The sequence below is a fragment of the Lithobates pipiens genome, unplaced genomic scaffold, assembly GCF_037356315.1.
Source record: "Lithobates pipiens isolate NorthernLeopardFrog02 unplaced genomic scaffold, aLitPip1_a1.2 Scaffold_13, whole genome shotgun sequence".
NCBI classification, from domain to species: domain Eukaryota; kingdom Metazoa; phylum Chordata; class Amphibia; order Anura; family Ranidae; genus Lithobates; species Lithobates pipiens.
In genome coordinates, this window is record NW_027507718.1 from 188,190,481 (window position 1) to 188,215,957 (window position 25,477).

A 25,477-nucleotide genomic window follows, 5' to 3' on the forward strand; every position below is an offset into this window, starting at 1 on the left:
GTGGCTCAGATTACACAGAAATGTGCGGTTTGGAGATCTCTCCCCCTCTCTCCGGTAGGTAGAGTTAATCTAATTAAAATGTTCATCTTACCTAGACTCACCTATCTTTTTAGGCAGACTCCCGTCCCCATACCTACCTCCTTCTTTAGAAAACTGGACAGTGTGGTTGTTTCCTTTATTTGGGGTGGGGGGGCTCCCAGGATAGCGAAATCTACCTTGCAACTTCCGGTTGCAATGGGGGGCCTTGCCCTCCCTTGCTTCCTAAAATACTACTGGGCGGCGGTTCTTGTGACACTTAAATGGTGGCTGGGTGGAGAACGTGCGAACCCGGCATCGGTGGTGGAGGGGGCCCTATTGGGGACCTATTCTTACTTGCGGAATCTAATTTATAGAGGGCCCAAATCCAACCAGGGAGTTACACCGCCTATGAAGACAACAATTCAGGTGTGGGACACGGTGACCAAGAAGCTCGGGAAACCAAACACCTGGTCCCCCGAGACGCCATTATGGGGTAACCCAAGACTCCCCCACTTCTACTCCATCCCGGATCCGGTTGTATGGACTAGATACGGGATTGACACACTGGGGGATATAGTGTCCCAGGGACAGCTTATCCCGTTTGATGCCCTGAAGGATCTTAGAGGCCTTTCAAACCGAATGTTCTTCAGGTATCTCCAGGTCCGACATGCCTATAGATCCCAATTTCCTGACCCAATCACTCTACAAATGTCGGATCTGGAGACAGAGCTTAGGTCTCCTGGACGGACTAAAACACTGTCAACTCTCTATAACATGTTAGCACTATTAGACACTTCTAAGGTTTCCCAGCTGTATGAGACCTGGCGACGGGTCATTCCGGATTTAAGGGGGGAGGACTGGGAGGAGGAGATCCAGCAGTACTTGGCCCTGGCTATCTCTTCAAGGGATAGATTCGCCCAACTAAAATTTCTGCATCGTGCTTATTTCTCCCCGATGCGTCTGGCCAAGATATATCCGGACAGATCAGCGGCATGCCCCAGATGCGGAGCAGGGGAGGCAGATTTCTTTCACACAGTCTGGTCATGCCTGCTGATCGGGGATTTTTGGTCCGGGGTCCTGGATGACATCAACTCGGTTCGTAAGCTACATATTCCAAAGAGTCCCCTTCCCCTTCTCCTGGGCATATGTTCCTTCATCGAGGCCCCCCAGCGGAAGAAACTGTTTGTTTTTTACGCCTCTATGTACGCTAGGAAGGCTATTCTTCTTAACTGGAACCAAGCTCAGCCCCCAACCAAACAGCTCTGGTTAACACTTATTAATAGGGCGCTGCCTCTATATAAGTTAACATACATGGGAAGGAATTGCCCAGGGAAGTTTGATAGAGTGTGGGCGGATTGGGTGGAGGCAAAGCAGGTGACCATTGGGTAGACGATGGTTCCTGTCCGGACTGACCGGGATTGGACCATAGTCTACCGCTTGCACAGTGGCTGGCGTAGTGGGCGGGTGGGGTTGATCGGGGGAGAGGTGGCGGGCCTGGTGCCCCCCCCCCTCCGGCAGAGTGGTTTGGGCCCCCATAATACTTGTGTGCTTGCAGCTGTTGAGGGTGGGCTGAGGCCCCACAGACATACCCATCAGATTTTAGAAGTATTTGATAAGTACCCGGGTTAATGATTGATCTGTAATATTTGTCTACTTGTACTGCTTCTGGATTGTATTTTTTTTTTTTTGTATTGTTATGCATAAATAAAACTTTTATGTTAAAAAAAAAAATATGGCAGTCACGGACATCTTAAGGTCTGCTTGCCGGGTGGCCACTGGCAAACCGCAATTTTCCAGGTCGTGTATTAACAAGTGTAGTTGTGCGATTTGGTCTATCATTTCCTCATGAGTTGCACGCAAAGCAGGGTTGTGGTGTCCGATTCTACTAAGGTAACTCTTGTGGAAACTTCAGCTACTGTTTGTTTAATTCCTGTGATTTCCCCTTGGAGTGCCACCTCCATTCTAGCCACCACAGAGTCCAGGTCTTCCCTGGTAGGCAGTTTTTGTAAGAGTGCCCATATTGCCTGCTCCCCACTAAAAGAGGGGAGCAAGAGAGTTGGGACTTTATATGAAGCACAGGATAGCGATTGGATAATTGAGGTTGAACAAGGGAATTTTTAAATATGGATGGGGGCAGAGTCAGTGGAGCGGCCCTCATTATCACTGGTTGTTGTGAGAGAGACATAGGCACGCCGGGTGTTTAACTCTGAAGCCGAGGAGGCTGTGTGCCCTGCGATGCCCACTGTAAAGAGCCGCCTTTAGAGACAGAGAGCGGGAGAGGCAGGGGGAGAAGTCACTGGATGGGGAAAACGACGGCATATCATTACCGCGATCTGGTCTCTCTCCTCCTCCCGCAGGCGAGCCAGGCTCCGTCCCCATGGCCGACACCGACGCCATCTTAGTTGGGTCTGGGGTTGATGCCGCCAGTTGTTTCGGTACCAGGAATCATTCTATGTGCGTTCAGGGGCACACAACACAGTGGAGCAGCTCACCCGACTGTACAGGGAAGGCTGTGAAGCCGGAATATCTGGTAAATCTGTGCGGGTGGTCTGTGAAGGAGCCGCGGGTCCGGGAGCCCTGGAAGGATGCGACTTCACTCCTCCATGCTGAGACCATGCCCCCTCAAGAGAAAAGTATTTTATGTTGAGTACAAAAATCCTATTTTTGGTCTCATCTGACCAGAGCACCTTCTTCCACGTTTGCTGTGTCCCTCAAATGGCTTCTCACAAACTGCAAACTGGACTTCTTATGGCTTTCTTTCATCAATGGCTTTCTTCTTGCCACTCTTCCATAAAGGCCAGATTTGTGGAGTGCATGACTAAGGCTGCATTCACACCTGAGCGTTTTCAGCTCATAAAATGCCTGAAAAACGCCCAACAAGCAAAATCCCATCCATTTCAATGGCACCTGTTGACATCTGAGCATTTTGTCACCTGAAGTAAAATGCCTGAAAAACACCTTGAGCTCAAAAAAAGAACATTAGCTTCTTTGGGGCAGATCACAGGCATTTCTCTGCTTTTTACATTGACCTGTACAAAATTGCTGCAAAAATGCTTGACTTTAAAACGCTCAGGTGTGAATGCTGCCTAATAGTTGTCCTGTGGACAGATTCTCCCACCTGAGCTGTGGATGTCTGCAGCTCCTCCAGAGTTATCATGGGCCTCTTGGCTGCTTCTCTGATTAATGCTCTCCTTGCCCGGACTGTCAGTTTAGGTGGATGGCCATGTCTTGGTAGGTTTGCAGTTGTGCCATACTCAATTCATCATCCAAAAATGGAAAGAACAGTGATCCGTGAGATGTCAAAGCTTGGGATAATTTTTTTATAACCTAACCCTGCTTTAAACTTTTCCACAACTTTATCTCTGGGACTTGTCTGGTGTGTTTCTTGGCCTTCATGATGCTGTTTGTTCACTACGGTTCTCTAACAAACATCTGAGGGCTTCGCAGAACAGCTGTATTTATACTGAGATTAAATTATGCACAGGTGGAATCTATTTACTAATTAGGTGACTTCTGAAGGCAGTTGGTTCCACTGGATTTTAGTTGGGGGTATCAGAGTAAAGGGGGCTAAATACAAATGCACACCACACATCAGATATTTATATGTAAAAAATGTTAAACCATTTAATTTTCCTTCCACTTCACAATTATGTGCCACTTTGTGTTTGTCTATCACATAAACTCCCAATAAAATACATTTATGTTTTTGGTTGTAACATGACACAATGTGGAAAATTTCAAGGGGTGTGTTTTCAAAGCACTGTACATAGGACAGGGATGAGGGTAACAAGGATATTTTTAAGTATATTGTATGTGGACCCTTACCCTGTAAAACAAACCATTCCGTTTAAAATAGAAATGCAAAAGCAAAACATTTGTGTATATACAGTATACAACCCCAATTCCAAAAAAAAACTGTGACGTTGTGTTAAATCTCATAAACCCGTATACAGTACATATACTCCGGGAGGGTGGTACATGCAGACACAATCCCGTACATGTATGTAATTTTGCCTGCTCTAGATTAGGAGCGCACTGCTCATGACAGTCAAAAACATTGCTGTTACAAAGTGTAAAAATAATCCTTGATCACCTCCCCAGAGTAGTGCAGTGTTACTATCCTGACACTGAACTACTCTGATGGTATGTAAAAAAACGTTTACCATACTGTCACCAGTCACTGCCACACCAGTCATATGATGACGCTGTCCTGGCCTGGTGCCCGTATGTACAAAAAAAAGTGATTTTCTTTTTTTTTCTTTTCTTAATTTTCCTAAAAATTTGTGACAAAATATACAACTTCAAAAACCTTGCCATGCTTCTTACTAAATCCCTCAGATTGTCTACTTTTTAAAAAGGGGTCATTTGTACTGTCCTGGCTTTTTAGGGTCTCAAATGAGTTTGGCCATCAGTACTTCAGTACTGATCAATTTTCAAATATATATATATACCATAGTTTGTAGACGCTATAACTTCCACACAAACCAGTTAATATACACTTGGATTAACTTTTTTTTTTTTAACAAAGTAGAAAATATCTTTTTGAGAAAAATAAAATTTCAGGGCTTTTTTTTTTCGTTTATATAGTAAATAACAGTGGGGATTAAATACCACCAAAAGAAAGCTCTATGTGTGAAAAAAATATATACATTTCATTTCCATACAGTGTTGCATGACTGCGCAATTGGCAGTTAAAGTAGCACAGTGCCGAATAGCAAAAAATGCCCTTGTCATGAAGGGGGTAAAATCTTCTGGAGCTCAGGTAGTTAAGAAAAAAAAATAAGGTAATTTTGAAATTGATGGTAACAACACATCTCAAAAAAGTTGGGACAGGGCAATAAAAAGCTGACAAGGAAGAGTTGGAAGAACATTTTGCATCTACTTAGGTTGTCAGTAACATGACTGGGTAAAAAAAAAAAAATGAGTATCTTAGGCCGCGTACACACGGGCGGACTGTCTGACGGACTTGGTCCGCTGAAACGTGTTTCAGCGGACAGTCCGCTCGTGTGTGGGCTTCAGCTGACTTTTTCAGCGGACAGTCTGGCGGACTAAGTCTTTCGGAATTTCCGTAATATTGTCCGTCCAACTTTGGTTTCAGCGGACAGTCCGCTCGTGAGTAGGCTAGTTGGACGGACTAAGTATGGCACATGCTCAGAAAGGATTTACACGGCCGAAGGTTGCATTGCAGTGTATTGGACGTCGTATTTCTAGTCCCGTCGTACGTGCTGTACACGTCATCGCGCAAGCTTTCAGCGGACTGTCTGTTCATCGTGTGTGGTCAAGTCCGTTCATTCAAAAGTAGGACGGACTGTCTGTCGGATTGTCTGACGGACTTAGTTGGCCAGACAGTCCGCCCATGTGTATGCGGCCTTAGAGTCAGGGTCTCAGAAGTAAAAATGGGCAGAGGTTCACCAAGCTGAAAACCTAAATTGTCGAACAATTTCAGAATAATGTTCATCAATGTAAAATTACAAAGACTAAATATAGCCTCATCTACAGTACATAATATCAAAATATTCCACAAGTCTGTAGAAATCAGTGTACGCAAGGGACAAGGCCAAACTGCAATTTTGCATGCCCATGATGATCTGGCCCTTAGACAGCACTGCATTAAAAACAGGCATAATTCTGCAATGGGCTCAGGAATACTAAAAATCGCTGTCTGCGAACACAGTTTGCAGCGCCATCAAAAAATGCAAGTTTAAGATCTATCATGTAAAGAAGCCAAATTTGAACATGATTCAGAAACGCTGCCATCTTTCGGCTAAAGCTCTTTTAAAACAAAACTAAGCTTTACAATGACTTGAAAGATATATCCAGGTTTTAGAGCAGCATATACTCCCATCCAGACGTTTTAGGCTGGATTCACACCTATGCATTTTTAACGCTTTTTGCTTTTTGCATTTTGCAGATTTGCACTACAGAACGTGTTCCATAGGAAACCATGGTAAATAGACTGTAGTGCAAATCTGCAAAATGCAAAAAGCACTAAAAATGCATAGGTGTGAATCCAGCCTTATTCAGGGAAGGCCTTGCATGTTTCAGCAGGACAATGCTAAACTGCATACTGCATCTATGATGACAACATCGCTTTGTAGTAGAAGAGTGTGGGTGCTTAACCGGCCTGCCTGCAGTCCAGACCTTTCACCAAATAAAAATATTTGGTGCATCTTAAAATGGAAAATACAACAAAGAAGACCTGGGATTGTTGAGTAATTAGAATGCTATATCAGACAAGAATGGGACAACATTTTTCTCCCAAAACTGCAGCAACTGGTCTCCATAGTTCCCAGACGTTAACGTGTTGTTAAAAAAAGAGGGGATGCTACACTGTGGTAAACATGGCCCCGTCCCAACTTTTTTTTTCCCAGATGTGTTGCTGCCATCAATTATTAAAGAGAGATTTCACTGGAAAAAAATTATTAAAAGCCAGCAGCTATAAATACTACAGTTGCTGACTTTTAATAAATGGACACTCACCTGTCCCAGAATCCAGCGATGTCGGCAGCCGAGGCCGATCGATCGATTGCTCGGCTCTCGGCTGCTGTCGCCACCATTCTAGGTGAAGGAATCAGGAAGTGAAGATTTGCGGCTTCACTTACCGGTTCCCTACTGCGCATGCGTGAGTCGCGCAGTGCAATAGAAATGGTCCGCGCTGTCTCTGGGACCCGTGTGTGTCCCAGCAGACAGCACGCCGGGACAGGAAGAGGCATAGACTCCCACGGGAGTTAGACAGGTATCTGCACCCCCCTCCCCCCTGAAAGGTGCCAACTGTGACAGCGGAGGGGGGGGAGGGTTCCGATGAGCGGAAGTTCCACTTTAGGGTGGAACCCCGCTTTAACCAATTGCTGACCCGCCGCAGTACATTTACAGTGGCATGTCAGCTACTACAGGCACAATTATGGCACAGTTATGTACCTGTACATCACAACTTTCTTTTAGGTCTGCTGCAGTACAAGCCGATCAACGGATCCCAGCCAATAATTTATGGCCAGAACCCGCTGATCGGCTCAGTGAATGACAGAAGAGAGCCCTGTGTAGGTAAATCACACAGGGCTCTCTTCATACAGCAGCGATGTAAAAACCCCACACAGTAAACACACTAAACATTTTTAGGCACACAATTACCCCTTGATCTCCCTAGATGTTAACCCCTTTTCCAGCCAGTGTTAAGCCGTGTACACACAGACGGATTGTATGGCCTACTTAGTCCGCCATACAATCCGACGGACAGTCCGTCCTACTTTCGAATGAACGCACTTGACCACACACGGATGCACAAACAGTCCGTCGAAAGCTTGCGCGATGACGTGTACAGCACGTACGACGGGACTAGAAATAGGAAGTCCAATACACAGCAATGCAACCTTTCGCCGTGTAAATCCTTTCTGAGCATGCGCCATTCTTAGTCCGTCGAACTAGCCTACTGACGAGCGGATTGTCCGCTGAAACCAAAGTATGACGGACAGTATTTCGAAAAATCCGAAATACTTAGTACGCCAGACTGCACGCTGAAAAAGTCCGCTGAAGCCCACACACGAGCGGACTGTCCGCTGAAATGTGTTTCGACGGACTAAGTAGGCCATACAGTCCGCCCGTGTGTACGCGGCTTTAGTGTACATTTTTAGCACTGATCACTGTATTAGTGTCAGGGACAGTCATGCCGTGTACACACGAGCGGGATGTCTGACAGAAAAAGACAGATGGAAGCTTTTCATCGGATATTCCGATCGTGTGCGGGCCTCATCTGACTTTTTTTCCGAAAATTCTGACAGACCTAGAAATAGAACATGTTTTAAATATTTCCAACGGAACCAATTCCTATCGGGAAAACAGCTAGTCTGTATGCTGCTCCAACGGACCAAAAACGACGCATGCTCTGAAGCAAGTACGAGACGGAAGCTATTGGCTACTGGCTATTGAACTTTCTTTTTCTAGTCCCATTGTACATGCTGTACGTCACCACGTTCTTAACGATCGGACTTTGGTGTGATTGTGTGTACGCACGACAGTTTCAGTGGAACTCCGTCGGAAATACCTTCGGAGTTTATTCCGACGGGAAAACCAGCCGCGTGTACGTGGCATTAGTGTCAGATTCCCCGGTGCACTATTTCAGTCCCACTAGTAGTATATAAAAAAAAAAACAGTATCTATACCATAGTTTGTAGACGCTATAACTTTCACACAAACCAATAGGGCTGAAACAACTAACCAACATATTTGATTATAATCGATAATTAAAATAGCTGTCAACTATTTTCATGATCGATTAATTGGTCAGCCAATTAGTTGGCCTGCATACAGAATGCATTAATTGTTTACATATAAAGAAATACAGTTCAGTACACTGTGCATACATGTCAGTGTACATATACAGCTCAGTACGCTGTCCATACATGTTGGTATGCACAGTGCAGCACACATACAGCTCAGTATATCATTCATACATGTCAGTATACACAGTGCAGCACACAGCACATCGTTCATACATGTCAGTATACACAGTGCAACACACAGCACATCGTTCATACATGTCAGTATACACAGTAGTACACACATACAGCTCAGTATACCGTCCATACATGTCAGTAAGTGTCCAAGAGCTTGTGACTGTGTGAGGAGCAATGCCTCATGGGACATGTAGTCGTGGGCAGGAGAAGAAAGTGTATAAAAAAAAAGCAGAAGTTTTTTCACCTTAATATAGTATAGGGGCACTCTACTTTGCAGCTTGCTATTTGGGACACTCTAGAGACAGGAGGCGCCAGAAGTGTCAGCAGGGATCCCCGGAAGAGGTGGATCAGGGCTGCTTTATGCAAAACCATTGCACAGAGCATGTAAATATATGTTTTTTGTTAAAAAAAAAAACAATTGTGTACAATCACATTAAGGGCTCTGTGCAAGGAAGATCAGCATCTGAACCCAGAGAAGATGTAGGCTGATAGACTGGTGGTAATATAAGGCATTACAATTATATATAAAATTATTATACCCATGCAAAAAAGTTCCAGCCTTTAGGCATTGGTGTGACATCAGACATCACATGTGATTAGCACCGCACTGCTGTGCAAATCACATGTGATGTCTGTGCGGTTCAAACTCAGCTATTCAGATTGTATGGCTGAATTCGCATTGCATTCAGACTAAAGTCATGCAGGGCCCTTTTTTTGGTCCGCACCAGAATCGGATTGCGTGGGTATTCCTGTCCAAATTGACAGTTCGCACATTGGGGGTGTCATTAACTTTATATTGACACTCACAGCAGTTCACATAGGGCAGTGTGAACCGCCTGCAAGTCAGGTGTGATGCGGGAACCCGCAGTGGATTTGCAGGGTTTCTGCTTCGCACAATGTGAACCAAGCATTTGTACTACTTCAATATAAAAGATTTATATCCCCTCCTCCACTGTAGCATGTCTGGCTGCCAGTTAAAATACTCTGTATATCTGAGGTCTGAGTGTATTTATTATTATATACAATATACATTATGGTATGCGTATATACTGCATGGTATTACTTTCACTGTTTAACAGTATAAATGAACCTCTAAGGCCCCTTTCACATTTGTGCAAGCTAAAAGTCACGTGAATTTGCCGTGAATTGAAGCGATGCCTGTGTAATGTTGATGGACCTCAAGTCGCATCAAAGTCGGACCAAAGTAGTGCAGGGACTACTTTGAAGTTGCACAGATATGAATGGTACTCACTGAAAATCATGGGGTACGACTTTGCAGTCCCACGTCGCACAAGTATGAAAGGGGCCTAAGGCCTCTTGCACACTGTACTCCTGTTTGAGCGTCTATTTTTTCAGATGTAATTTCAGGCGTTTTTTTTTTGTATTTATAATGTAATTTGAATTATATTTGTTCACGCAATTTTATTCTCGCGTTATTGTTTTGTAAAATATACAAATGGACATTTGCGCGCATGAGACATAAATTACTGACCAAAAATGCTGATTTTTTCTTTACTAAAGAATACACAACACTTATTTACGAGCCTGTGTGCATAGGCACATTCCAATTAGACCCCTTTCACACTGAGGCGTTTTTTAAGGCGCTAAAGGGCTAAAAATAGCACCTGTAAAATGACTCCACTGCAGCCCCAGTGTGAGAGCCCAAGTGCTTTCTCACTGGAGCAGTGTGTTTGCAGGACGTTAGAAAAAGTCCTGCAAGCCGCATCTTTGAAACGGTGATTAAACCGCTCCTCTCCATTGAAATCAATGGGCAGCGACGCTTTGTGGGTGCTTGAGTTGCCACCTCATCCCTTTAACCACTTCAGCCCCGGAAGATGAGGCTGCTGAATGACTGGGCCATTTTTTGTGATTCAGCACTGCGTCGCTTTAACTGACAATTGCGTGGTCATGCAACAGTGTACCCATCAAAATTGACGTCCTTTTTTTCCCACAAATAGAGCTTTCTTTTGGTGGTATTTTATCACCTCTGCGGTTTTTATTTTTTTGTGCTATAAACTAAAAAAGGAGCAATGATTTTAGAAAAAACACAATATTTTGTACTTTTTTTTGCTATAATAAATATTCCCATTTTTTTTTTTAAAAAAGCTATTTTTTCTCAGTTTAGGCTGATATGTGTTCTTCTACATATTTTTGGTAAAAAAAGATCGCAGTAAGCGTATATTGATTGGTTTGCGCAAAAGTTATAGCGTCTACAAAATAGGGGCTAGATTTATAGCATTTTTATTATTATTTTTTTTACTAGTAATGACGGCGATCTTCAATTTTTATCGGGACTGCGTCATTATGGCAGACACATGGGGCACTTTTGACACATTTTTGGGACCATTGTCATTTGTACAATGATCAGTGCTATAAATATGAACTCTAAGTGTATAAAATGGTGTTGCGCTCCTAAATATGATAAACCTGACTAAATAAATAGAAGCTTGCTCCGGATGCGTGTCCGCTGTTTACGAACATAATTAATGGATTTAGCTTTTGTCCTCTGAGCCATAGGAAGATGGCCGCCGCTACTCATAGCGAGATGTAGCGGGCTTTGGGAAAATGGCCACTAAAACGCTCGTTTCTTCCGCAATATGCGGACTGCATAGAGTGTTAAGCCACACGAAGATGTCTGCGACTTTTTATAGTAAGATGTATTGGGCCTCGGGAAAATGGCCACTAAAACGTTCGCACCTTTCCCAATATATATTAACCACAGCAAGATGGCCGAAGGTGTCTGCCATCTAAATGCTGTTATAGTAGATAGCGGGCTGCAAGAAAATGGCCGCGATCTGTACCCGGTATTTAAGGGTCAGTCTCCTCCTATAGTTTATTCCCTGATGAAGTCACATGTCCAAGTGACGATACGCGTAGGATTGGACTAGGAAGATACCGGAAGTGACGCCCGCAGTACGAACAACCTGTTCGTTCGGTTGATGCTGCTGCCTCGTGTATAGTTTTCTGCTTTTATGTCTTATGCTAAAATGTGAGTACCCAGGACTGAGTCCTTTTTAAAATAAAGTTTGAATTACATTACATACTTCACTATTAGAATTTTCGCTTCCCTATGGATGTATATACTGTCTGGGATTGAGGACCTAGAGGGGGCCACCCATTGCTGTTTACATCAACCACCTGCTTAAAGGGATATATGCTGTTTACCTTACAGCAGTAAGGTAAGGTAGCCATTGCACCCAGTGTGTGGACACCTTGCATGTTATCACCAGTGGAATGACCATTCACTCACGGGATTATCAGATACTTACAACACAGAGTGGATATTATCAGTGCATGTTTTGATACGGACTGTGGAAATTTTCTTTTTATTTTTCTTTTAACTTATATATATTTTTTCTGTTTTTTTGTTTATCAAATTAGACATTTTTTTCACTTATATTTTCTCTGCTGCACTTTTGGACATTGAAGTATTCAGCGTTTTTTGGTCACGCTCCAGATCTTGGTATCACTGAAATCTGTGCACTATGGATTGATACATACTATATATATCATCTGCAATATTTATTTGGCACTTAAATGCACTTTATTGTTTCTTCATTTAATGCACTTTTTATGCTAGATGGATGCTATTATGCGTGTAGGGTTAAGTTTTTTGTAGAAATATTCACTTATAATTATTTGCACATTGTGTATTGACACTTCTATTTATTTAGTCAGGTTTATCATATTTAGGAGCGCAACACCATTTTATATACTTAGAGTTCACATATTCAGGGGAGGGTTTGAACCCGTCGGTGTTTTGCTGCAGCCGCAATCTTTTCTGTTTGATATTAATTGTTTTACTTATTTTAAACTGTTGTACTTTCCTTTGGTTTATAAATATTGTGGCGCGAGGATAATCTATTCACATTAGTGCTATAAATATGCGCTGAATACTGTAAAAATTTCACTGGCAGGGAAGAGGTTAACACTAGGGGACGATCAAGGGGCTAACTGTGTTCCCTGTGTGTGTATTCTAACTGTAGGGGGAGGGGACTGACTAGATGGGATGACAGATAGTGGCTGCTAGCTATTAGAAACTCACGATCTGTCATTTCTCACAGAACAGGGATTTGTGTGTTTACACAACACACATGTCCCTGTTCTGCCTCTCGTGTCTGCGATCACTCGTGGCTGGCGGTCATCGCAACCGTCGCCCATGAGCATCGGCACTGCTGCAGTGCAGCGGGTGCATGTGCATTTGCTATCCTGATCCCAAGAGCAGACATACGATGGGGATTTGCGGGATCGTGCCGACCTGCCGCAGTATAATGATAGCGGGTAAACCCAAACACATATTAATTACACGGGTTCTGTGGCTGATTAAGGTGGTAAATAAACGCACTTGGTGCCTTATCTGCATTAGTCTCAGAACCTGTGTAATTCATATGATTTTGGGTTTAAAGGGATGAGGCGGCAACCCTAGTGGGCGCATTTAACCCTTTCTTCAGCTGCCAGCAGGGATTAACAGCACCCCACTAGCAGCTGCTAAGCTCTAACGCTAAAACTAGCAGCACTTTACCACTAATGCGGTGCCAATGTGAAAAGGGTCTTAATGGGGTATACGTCAGTAAAAAGAAGAGGAAAAAAAAGAGAGCGCTTTTTCAAGCTGCAGTGAACAGTAACCAATCTCCTGTCAAAATGCTTTTAGCTTCTATAACAAAAAAAACAAAAAAAAAAAAGCCTACTACTACAGGACGACTCCGTCTGATAAATACATTGCTACTGGCAGAACGAATATATAACTCTGCAACTATAACACACGCATAATGTACAGTCTCCGTGTAAACATGAGGTAATACACATGAGGTAACCATAGCCCCTCATAACGCGCTCCCATATACCGGAAATTACGAGCACAAGACCAGGAAGTGTCGCCAGGTCTCGCGATATCTGCCGCTGAACGAACGAGATCTCTCTTTTCCCCCAAGGCTCCTGACAAGATGGTGGGTGCTGGTTCGTGTGTGTGAATTGGAATCCGCTTCCATCCTCCGTGTGGGGCGGTGCGGTAGAGGTTTTGTTTGCCGGTGGTGGCGTTAGTGGTGTGTGGTGTTGTGCGGTGTGAGGTTATGCGAGGTAGCTGTGAAGAGAGCGGCTGTTTGGGGGAGATAATAACGGCTGGGCCTCTGTGCCGGTTAGTTGAGGCGTGCGGCTCTCGGGTGTTGTGGACGGCGGCCTCTATAGTGCGGTGTGCTATACAGGGCAGTGTTCGGGCTCTGCATTCAGCTGCATGTAGCCGGGCACTGAGGCCGCTCTCTGATACAGCACGATAATGGGACGATCGCAACTCTTAGGTTCTGCTCTGACATCTCACTATGTATGGACACTGATCACCTGACTCCCCTAGGCAGGCAGCTAACAATCTATAAATACAATAAGGCTTCATCTTGTACCTAAGTCTGGCCATACCCGTGTATATACAATCGGATTGTGTTGTCCTTTTTACATCTACCATGGACTGTGTACAACGTGGGTGCTCAACCTGTGGCCGTCCAGCTGATGCAGAACTACACGTCCCATCATGCCTCTGCCTTTGGGAGTCATGATTGTAACTGTCAGCCTTGCAATGCCTCATGTGACTTGTAGTTCCACAACATCTGGAGGGCCACAGGTTGAGCACCCGTGGTGTACTACAAGGACCTTCCTGATTTGTTGGTAATCAGATTGCTTAGGTTTATCCTCCATACTTGATGGTAGATCAAGTATGGTACTTATAGTGCCATCAATCTTCACAATGCTTTTACGTGTATTTTGTGTATGGGTAGCCTTATGCTAACCGCACATTACAATCTTCTTTAAAGGAAGCCATACATGGCTCATAATTCAGGTTCAACGAGGTCCAGCTGAATCTTGGCCCATCAGTGGCTTGTGATTGAACAGAAGGCGATCTAACAAATGACTTCTGTACAACCTCCCTGTTGGATTTTCCCTGCTCAATCAGTGCATATTGCTGTCATGATATAATCACTCAACAGGGAGGAATCCCTCATCTACATAGTATACAGATGGGGGATCCAGGTTAAAAAATATATATATATATATATAATTTTTTTTACATAATGGACTCTATACATGCTGTCAGTTTTTAATTTTTTATTTCTGCTTCACAAATAAAAGGCATTTGAATTCATCTTGGAGTGCGGCCATCCAGAGCTCTTCAATTATTTGTAACCACTCTTATTTTTTTTCTTATACACGCACTGGAAGAGGGTACCCCCCCCCACAAAGAAGTGCCAAATGAGGCAGACAAGTGGGGCTTCCACTTTAATGTGCTAATCTGATGTTGCAATTTTATGGTGACCCTAAAGCCTAGTACACCTAGCTGAATGTCGGGTGGCATCAGGTCGTGTCTACTGCAGCCAATCCGTCAGAAGTTTTGGCCAGTTTCTGTCAAAGGGGCATGACTGAAAAAGGTCTCCCAATCAGGACTGACTGGACTACGGGGGGGGGGGGGGGGGGGCTATTCCCTGTCACTACACAGTAGTACAGCAGGGGAGATCGCTCTACTAACATCGGATGGTTGGTACAGCAGGTTCTCCGAAGCTGTGACGTTTTTTCCAGAAAAAAAACTAGTGTGTACATGGAATTGCTTGAGTGATATGGATGTAGGAATCTCCCCCCTGCTGGGCTATTGTATTGACGGCCCTGTCAGAATACACTGGTCAGTCCTGCAGCAGCTGATCCAATGCTGGTTTTCCAGCAGGACCGTTTGACAGAAGCCCATCTTAACAATCGGCTTCTGTTGAACAAAAGGTGCTAAAGATGGTTTAAAAGTCAGCCAGTTCCTGCTAAACTTGCTGAATGTTGATCAAAATGTTTGCACATTTGATAAAGTAAGGAAAGCTTAGGACCATAGTCAGCCCTACTAGGAAGACTCTTTGTTTTGGTGAGCATTGGGATGAAGAGGAAAACTTAAGCTGGCGCAGGAGTATTGGGGGAAATCCTCCATAGAGGACACTTGTCCCTAAGGCTCGGTTCACACAGGGGGCGATGCGAGGCGACACGACTTGCCGCGACTTGCAAATGACTTCTGTATAGAAGTCGATGCAAGTCGCCCCGAGGTCGCCCAAAAGTAGTACAGGAACCTTTTTTCTAAGTCAGAGCGACTCGAGTCGCTCCTCTTAGAACGGTTCCGTAGTACAGAACGGGGGCGACTTGTCAGGTCGCGGCACGGCAAGTCGCGTCGCCCCCTGTGTGAACCGAGCCTGAGGCCCTGTTAACATTTGGTGACTTGAAATTGTGGGCAAAATCGGCACGGTTCTGTCTGCGATTCCAAATTTTGGCAAGATGCATGTTTGGGTGCCGTTATTCTTAATGGCACTACAAACGTGTTGCTATTATGTGATTGGCACACAGAAGCTAACTACTTAAGCCCCGGACCATTTTGCAGCTAAAGGACCAGGCCCCTTTTTGCGATTCGGCACTGCGTCGCTATAACTGACAATTGTTCGGTCGTGCGACGTGGCTCCCAAACAAAATTGGCTTTTTTTTTTTTCACAAATGGAGCTCTCTTTTGGTGGTATTTGATCACCTGCGGTTTTTATTTTTTGTGCTATAAACAAAAATAAAGCGACCATTTTGGAAAAAATTCAATAATTTTTACTTTTTGCTATAATATCCCCAAAAATATATAAACTTTTTTTTTCCCCCCCTCAGTTTAGGCCGATACGTATTCTACATATTTTTGGTTAAAAATTAATACAGCAATCAGTGCGACTAAAAATGCACTGATTACTGTAAAAATGCCACTGGCAGTGTAGGGGTTAAGACCCCTTTCACACTGGGGCGTTTTTCAGGCGCTTTAGCTTTAAAAAAAGCGCTGTAAAGAAGCCGCAACTGCAATCCCAATGTAAAAGCCCGAGTGCTTTCACACCGAGGTGCTGCGCTGGCAGGGCGTCAAAGTCCTGCAAGCAGCTTCTTTGCAGCGCTTTTGGAGTGGTGAATACAACACTCCTAAAGCGCCCCTTCCCATTCAAATCAATGGGAAGCGTCTGAAAAGCGCTATTGGCAGCAGCGTTTTGTGGGTGCTTTTTACCCTATTTGGCCACTAGCAGGGGTTAAAAAAGCTGGTAAAGCGCTGCTAGTTTAAGTCTAAGTGTGGGGGGGGTTTCTGTAGAGGGCATGGCTTGGCATGTGACGTCAGATAGTCTTTCCCTATGACAGGGAAAGACTATCTGTGACAAGCTCACTAGGAAGCATGGGGAGAGGTTTGTTTACACTTGCCTCTCCCCGTTCTTCAGCTCTGTGACCCGATCGCCTGGCACCGGCGGCGATCGGGTTCCGTGGCCACGGAGCTCAGGACCGGGTCCCGAGTGCGACCCATGGCTGGGCACCTAAAGGTCAGCGTGCTTGTGCCCAGCTGTGCCATTCTGCTAACGTATATCGTTGTGAGACGGTCCTTAAGTGGTTAGTTAACATCTTTCTCCTTGGTTATAAACTGCTGAAGTTTTCTGCTGTTGAACCATAAATTACTGGCTTCTCATTAAGGGCATCTTAACTAAAGTGTTTTTGCCACTCAAGCAGTGAATGTTATAATATATTCACTTTTCTATTTTGCCTTAGGCGGACGTCGAGCAGAAGAAGAAGAGGACCTTCAGGAAATTCACATACAGAGGAGTGGATTTGGACCAGCTCCTTGATATGTCCTAGTAAGCTATTTTATATTTAGATATCATCCCCCCACCCCCCAAGAAAACATGTAGCTTTGCAAAATGTAACGTTATCCTTTTATCTTTCTCATGATATAGTGAGCAAATCATGCAGCTGTACTGTGCTCGCCAACGCCGGCGTCTAAACAGAGGCTTGCGCCGCAAACAGAACTCCCTGCTGAAACGTCTGCGCAAGGCCAAGAAGGAAGCACCTCCCATGGAGAAGCCAGAGGTTATTAAGACCCATCTGAGAGACATGATCATCTTGCCAGAAATGGTTGGCAGCATGGTGGGAGTATACAATGGTAAATCCTTCAACCAGGTTGAAATTAAGGTAAGTGACAGCTGAAGACTTGATGTTGATTTACATTTTGTAAATGTAATGGGCTCTAAATTTGTAGCTATACATACTTTATTATAGTTCAAGTGTATCTAAACCGAAAAACTACTTTTTAACCACTTTCAGACCGGACCATTTTGCTGGTAAATGACCAGAGGTCTTTTTACACTTTGGCACTGCGCTGCTTTAACTGGTAATTGCGCGGTCATGCAATGTTGTACCCAAACAAAATTTGCGTCCTTTTCTTCCCACAAATAGAGCTTTCTTTTGATGGTATTTGATTGCCTCTGCGATTTTTATTTTTTGCGATATAAACGTAAAAAGACCGCAAATTTTGAAAAAAAATGATATTTTCTACTTTTTGTTATTAGAAAAATCCAATAAACTCAATTTTAGTCATACATTTAGGCCAAAATGTATTCAGCCACATGTCTTTGGTAAAAAAAAAGTCAATAATTGTATATTTATTGGTTTGCGCAAAAGTTGTCACATCTACAAACTAAGGTACGTTTTCTGGAATTTACGCAGCTTTTAGTTTACGACTGCCTATCTCATTTCTTGAGGTGCTAAAATGGCAGGGCAGTACAAAACCCCCCCAAATGACCCCATTTTGGAAAGTAGACCCCCTAAGGAAATTGATAAGAGGCATGTTGAGCCCATTGAATATTTTATTTTTTTGCCTCAAGCGATTGAATAATGACAAAAAAAAAATTTTTTTTTTTTTTTTTACACAAAGTTGTCACTAAATGATATATTGCTCACACATGCTATGGGCGTATGTGAAATGACACCCCAAAATAAATTCTGCTGCTTCTCCTGAGTACGGGGATACCACATATGTGGGACTTTTTGGGAGCCTAGCCGCGTACAGGGCCCCGAAAACCAAGCACCGCCTTCAGGCTTTCTAAGGGCGTAAATTTTTGATTTCACGCCTCACTACCTATTACAGTTTTGAAGGCCATAAAATGCCAAGATGGCACAAAACCCCCACAAATGACCCCATTTTAGAAAGTAGACACCCCAAGCTATTTGCTGAGAGGCATGTTGAGTCCATGGAATATTTTATATTTTGCCACAAGTTGCGGGAAAATTACAAACTTTTTTTTTTTTTCACAAAGTTGTCACTAAATGATATATTGCTCACGCATGCCATGGGCATATGTGAAATGACACCCCAAAATAAATTCTGCTGCTTCTCCTGAGTACGGGGATACCACATATGTGGGACTTTTTGGGAGCCTAGCCGCGTACGGGGCCCCAAAAACCAAGCACCGCCTTCAGGCTTTCTAAGGGCGTTACAGTTTTGAAGGCCATAAAATGCCAAGATGGCACAAACCCCCCCCCCCCCAAATGACCCCATTTTAGAAAGTAGACACCCCTAAATTTAGGGGTACACTAGTGAGACTAGGTAATAAATGGCGGGTGCCCTGAAACTATAAAAAAAATAACTAACCAACCAGCGTCACCTGTAACAGTTATATGGTGATCACTGGTGAAAGGGTTAACTAGGGGGCAATCAGGGGGCTTTATGCGGTAGTATATGGGGGTCCCTGGCGCTATAAAAAGCTGCGGCGAACCTAAATACCTACCTGCCTAACTAGCGTCACCTGTGACACTAATACAGCGATCAGAAAAACGATCGCTTATTAGGCTGGGTTCACACTGGAGCGATGCGGGAACGCCACGAATGCGCGGCGGGTTCCCGCATCGCATGCCTCCCGGCGGCAGTTCACACTGCCCTATGCGAACTGCTGGGAGTGTCAGTGAAATGTTAATGACACCCCCAGATCAGTTCGCATATCGCAGTGCGATCTGCAAACTTGGATCGCATGGTGTGAACACCCATGCGATCCGATTCTGCTGCGGACCAAAAAAAGGGTCCCGTGCGAGTTTGCGGCGGGTGCGGCGGGTGCGACACGAATTCAGCCATACTATCTGTATAGCTGAACTCGAATCGCACAGAGATCGGATGTGATTTGCACTGCAGTGCGGTGCGAATCACATCCGTTCTCATAAACCGCTGCAATGTGAACCCAGCCTTAGTGACACTGGCGACGGGGGGTGATCACGGGGTTAAACCTTTATTGGGGGGGTTAGGGGGGTACCTTAGAACTAAAGGGGGCTAACCCTAACTGCCCTAACAGTTATTAGTCACAAATGACACCTGCCGGGTGATCAGGGGGTTAAACCTTTATTAGGTAATAAATGGCGGGTGCCCTGAAACTATAAAAAAATAACTAACCAACCAGCGTCACCTGTAACAGTTATATGGTGATCACTGGTGAAAGGGTTAACTAGGGGGCAATCAGGGGGCTTTATGCGGTAGTATATGGGGGTCCCTAGCGCTATAAAAAGCTGCGGCGAACCTAAATACCTACCTGCCTAACTAGCGTCACCTGTGACACTAATACGGCGATCAGAAAAATGATCGCTTATTAGGCTGGGTTCACACTGGAGCGATGCGGAAACGCCGCGAATCCGCGGCGGGTTCCCGCATCGCATGCCTCCCGGCGGCAGTTCACACTGCCCTATGCGAACTGCTGGGAGTGTCAGTGAAATGTTACTGACACCCCCAGATCAGTTCGCATATCGCAGTGCGATCTGCAAACTCGGATCGCATGGTGTGAACACCCATGCGATCCGATTCTGCTGCGGGCCAAAAAAAGGGTCCCGTGCGAATTTGCGGCGGGTGCGGCGGGTGCGGCGAATGGCTGAACTCGAATCGCACAGAGATCGGATGTGATTTGCACTGCAGTGCGGTGCGAATCACATTCGTTCTCATAAACCGCTGCAATGTGAACCCAGCCTTAGTGACACTGGCGACGGGGGGTGATCACGGGGTTAAACCTTTATTGGGGGGGTTAGGGGGGTACATTAGAACTAAAGGGGGCTAACCCTAACTGCCCTAACAGTTATTACAGTCACAAATGACACCAATGCAAAAAAAAAAAAAAAAAAATGACATTGGTGTCACTGTGACTGGGGGGGCAGGGGTAATTGGGGGGGTGATCGGGGGGTAAAGGGGGGGTGTGAGTGTGCCTGGCATGTTCTACTGTGTGTGGGATGTGTTGGTGCAACTCACTGATCCGCTCTCCTCCGTGTCGGAACGAAAAATACCGACACGGAGGAGAGAATACATCACTTCCTCTCCTGTGTTTACATTACAGGAGAGGAAGTGTTGTCACCGGGGATTTCCATTCGTCGGGAGCGATCGCGAGGGGGTGGCCATGAATGAATGGACGTCCCCTCGTCCGGGATCGCTCCCGAACGAAAACCGACCGCCGCAGGCACCGGGCGGGGGCCCGATCGGGCCCCCGACCCGCGGGAGGCAAATCACGTACATGTACGTGCTTATGCCTGCCCGTGCCATTCTGCCGACGTACATCGGCGTGCGGCGGTCGGCAAGTGGTTAATTGCGTTTTAAGGCTTTTTTTCACCCAATAATCCTACAAATAACACGTTTTGTTGTAAGTGGCTGCACTATATCTATAGACTGTGCCATGGTTGTGTCACCCAGGCTGAGGTTGGAGGGACAAGTATTTTACAGATAACCTTGTACTTTCAGTTCACACCACAGGAAGTGACCTCCTAGGACACAGTATTTTTGGCAAGATGAACTGGTGTTTGTGCTTGCTGAAAATTGTTGTCTTGGCCTGAAAAACTAACAAATGCAGCCAACACCTCAAAGAATTGGTAAGCTGCAGTATATTCAAATTTTAAGCAGTGTTATTGTGCTATCCACAATATGAAATGTGCAATCCTGGTACTGGAGCAGCATTTGGACCACAGGGTGTGCTTAGTCGTGTACAATGGTCTCCATTTATACAAAGCCAATCATTGGACCCAAGGACTACAGAATTTCAATAACTAGTATAATGTGCAAGCACCCAGCTTTCAACATTCCATGCTCCTTCTGAATGTCCAGACTTTTGATAAGCAAGTTTTGTCTTGCCTGCCTTTCCTCCCCTGCCTCCTGTACAGTCCTATTGGCCCGTGAGGCAGCCCTTCATAGTAAGTAGAGATTAAACCCCGTATCTTGGTTGTAGGCAGTTTTGGTGTTTGAAAACTCCTGTGCTCAGCGGAAGTTGAGGCTCAATGGGTTTATGATCCAAGGGCTTGATGAGGATCAGTTTGAAGCATTACTACCTTTTGAAATTTGTTAGAACCAAACAGTGCTCTTCTCACTGCTGCCTGGTTAAATAATGGAATTGCATTACATCTTTCCCAAACATTTGTGTTTGAAAACACTTGCATTCTTTTAAGTATGTTACCATCTAATTTGCTTCAGAGGAAACCAATTATGGGGGACTGGCAGCTTCTTGATTTCTGTATATGTAGAACATAGATTGTCACTAGAGGACACTAAATCTAGAAGCAACTTCTGCTGGAAATTTGAGGTAGAAACAAGCTTTCAGAGATGCAATAGTGGTGGGTTTTCTTGCTGGAGGTCTGTGGTGTATTTGGGTGTTTTTATTTTTTTGTTTTTTTGTTTTTTGTCCTCTCTACACCAATGTGTTTTGCCCTTTTTGCATATGGTTATTTGCAGCCCTGCACATTGCTGATGTCAAGACTTAACTGTTAGTTTGGGCCAAACAATTTCCTTCAACATGTGCCTGCTGGGTGTGCTGTATAAATTGTATGTAACCTCAGCTACTTAAAGGTATACAGCACTGTTCAGGTGTGAGACAGGACCTTTCTGTCTCTCACTCATAACAAAATCGCATAGGGCTAAACGACACTCAGCCATTCATAGTCAGTTTTGTATTCTAGCAATGAATGCAAAGCTTCCGGTAATTTGAGTCGGAGGGGCGTGCTAATGACACAATCTCAACCTTTTTTCCATTGCTCTTTGGGACACAGGAATTCAGAAACAGATGGGGTTAGTGGCTTTGTGCCAGTGTGCTGTTTTGGTGGGTGCATTAATTGTACAGACGGTTCCCATTGACTTTATTGGACCATGTTTTCTGAAAGTGCATCAGAGTATGCGGAAGTTTAATGCGCTTTCATGAAAATGCATGGTCTAATAGTAGTCAGTGGGAGTGCACCTAAAACCACATGTAAAAATGTGGCTTTTTATTTTTTCTTATGACTTCTTCAATCAAGATTCCCACATTGCTGCTTGATCTGAGCTCTGCATAGCCGCTATCTGGATCGGGGAATCCTTGGCAATGGCTTCAGAGAATGTATCTGGACTCGTGCTGCATTGGGTGATTACAAGGCTAGCCTTGCATGTAGCTTGCAGGCACTAAACCTGGCTCTGGACCTGCAAATCACTACAATGCAATGGCACAGACTCTGGTGGAACCCTGTCTCTAAAGAATTGTAATTGGACTTTGACAGAAGAGCCTATTGGTGTTTTCTGTCATACATGCTTCTCTGCCTGTCAGTGATGTACACTGAGCCATGCATGTACAGCTCAGGATACACATGCAGCACCTCTGTGACTCCTGTCTGAACACAGAAGCAAGAGCAGGAGAAGATGGAAGCTCCTGCGACCAGTAAGAGTGCTGACCATGCAATGCTGAGGGGGATTGTTTGGCAGGTAGTCTGACATAATGTGCAAATATGTTGTGCATACCAGCACGTAGTGGCTATACCCTCCTGGGTACCCATTTAAAAAAAAAAAAAATTTAGCTTTTAACCGCTTTAAGCGAGTGGCTGCATATTTGCATACCGAAATGTAAACAAACCTATGCCGAGGGCACTCTCCCGGTACAGTTACCAGTGCCTGATGGCTGCTATCGGGAGCTTTTCCAATCATGTGACAGCTAATCGCAGTAGTCGCATGATCTTAAGTCCTGCCTCCCGGAATCGGAAACCCCTTAAAGTGGTTGTATACCCGCACAACAAAAAAAATAAACTGCAAAGGCATAATTGAGCTAGTATGCACCGCATTCCAGCTCATGAAATACTTGCCTTAGAACGAGGCATCTGATCCCGGTCACAGCAGAGGGAGTTGACATTTTTCTCCTCAGCGTGTCTTCTGGGCTTGTGTGGCCGGAGCCACAATGACGTTGCTCCCGCGATTGACTTTAGTGTCAGTGCTTTGATTTTTCTTTGCCCAGTTGTGGAGTGTTTTGGTGGGGTGGTTTCTAGTTTCCTTATGTTCGTGTAGTGTTACCACTGCTTTTGGTGGATTCCTGAATGGGGTCAATTCTTGTGGAAACTTCCCTTTTGACAACAGTTTTCCTGTTCTCAATAGACCCAAAGTACAATAGCGGCTTCAGGTTTTCAGGAAAAAAATGGTGATGACTGTCAAGGGTGGGATTTCCCATACTCTGGGGAGATTTCTGTAACTTTTGTCAAGTCTGAGACCAACAGAGCACAGTTGACAAAAATCTTACAGGATCTATGTTCAGATTGTAAAATCAATCTGAATGTTTGCAGAATTCATAGGTTCCATGTTAAGCTGGCCAGTAAAAAGGCCAAATTTTATCGATAACGAAAATGAGCAGTTTGCATATGAAAGGTACTGGTCACAGTTCATAACTGCGCATGGTTGTGTACTTGAATAATGTTTCCCAGGAGGACAATTCTTGGGTGTACTTCAGCAAATCCTAGCTAAAGTGAAGTTGCTGTTAGAATGACACAACTACTTTTCTGCCTAGATGTGATCTATACCACGCTTTCATATGTGCTTATGGGTGTTGTGCTAATTTTGTACAAGGACCTTGGGATATGAATAAACTTCATAATGAACTGTAGATATTTAGTGTTTTTTGCTTTTTAACACGTTTTTAACTTTTTTTTTTGTTTTGCAGCCTGAGATGATCGGTCATTACTTGGGTGAATTCTCCATCACATACAAGCCTGTAAAGCATGGCAGACCTGGTATTGGTGCCACCCACTCCTCTCGTTTCATTCCTCTGAAGTAACATTCTAAATATGTAAATAAAAGGATGTTTTCCAGTCTCTTCATTGTCTTGTCTAATGCTGTACATGGAGTCCAGTCCTGTGTGTATGTATATTATTGGTAGAGGAATCCTGTTGCTGTGTTTTTTTTTTTTTTTTTTTTTTTTTTTTTTTTTTTTTTTTTTTTTTTTTTTTGCGAAAAAAGGCATTCCTTCAAAAAGAATACTAGTCTTTGCTCAGATCTTAGAAATCCTCTTGTGAATCCCACAGGGAAATTGACACTTCAACAGTGCTGAACTCCTGGGTCACATGCAGCTCCCTCTTGCTGTTGTCCATATCCCTACAGTCAAGCAGGGATGATTGCCATGTTTTGAATACTTGTGTATAGCAACAGGGTTTCTTTATATGAAGGCACAATATTTCCCTACTGTTATCAATTTGGGTCATATGTTCTCATGTGAAGATTCAGCCCAAAGATTTTTATCATGTTTGTTAGACTGGCAGCCAGTCTGAAAGAAAGTGTCCAATATATATTCATAACTTCTTTTACTTCAAATTTTTAAAATGCATATGTTTCTATAACTATACAGGCACCATGACAGTTTTATCTTAATTTCAGGAATGAACTTTTTCTACAAGGCTAAAGTTCTGTCATGTAACCATGCAGGGCGGGGTTACGGGATGTATTGCCTGTATTCCATAGTTTGTCTAGCCTGAGACAAACTGTAGGCCGTGCTTGAGCAGTGGGTGTGTTCAAGAAGCAGGCTGTGATTGGGAGATGGTGGGTGCGTGCGCCATAAGCAGGCTGTGATTGCTGGGGGGGAAAACGTGGTGGCTAAACAAACTACCAATACAGGAATACTGTCTGTACAGTGTCCTGTATCTGTAATCATCCAGGTACTTATAGATGGAAGTAGTACATGAGAGACAGATTTATAATAAAGTACATATGCACACACATGGAAGAAATTGGCATAACCCAGGGCTTGACAAATTTGCTTAGAATCTAGGAGCCAGTTATTCCAGAGCTGCATGTCTGGGGCATCGGACAATAAGAATTGCTCATGCCTGATGCCAAGAGAGACAATATTTAAAAATTAAAAAAATCAACTTTTGTTTTGTTATAAGATTTGGCAAAAAAAAATTTTTCTCCTTCACTGATGGGCTTT

General features: G+C 44.2%; 1 protein-coding gene across 1 annotated transcript; it reads left to right on the forward strand.

Moving 5' to 3' along the window:
• The first annotated feature begins 13,280 nt into the window (after positions 1-13,280).
• Positions 13,281-24,368, forward strand: RPS15 (ribosomal protein S15). Its single transcript, XM_077475997.1, has 4 exons — positions 13,281-13,414; positions 17,031-17,116; positions 17,216-17,450; positions 24,218-24,368. Exons 1-4 carry the CDS (start codon positions 13,412-13,414, stop codon positions 24,329-24,331), a joined length of 438 nt encoding a protein of 145 aa, XP_077332123.1. The 5' UTR covers positions 13,281-13,411; the 3' UTR covers positions 24,332-24,368.
• Positions 24,369-25,477: the final 1,109 nt, after the last annotated feature.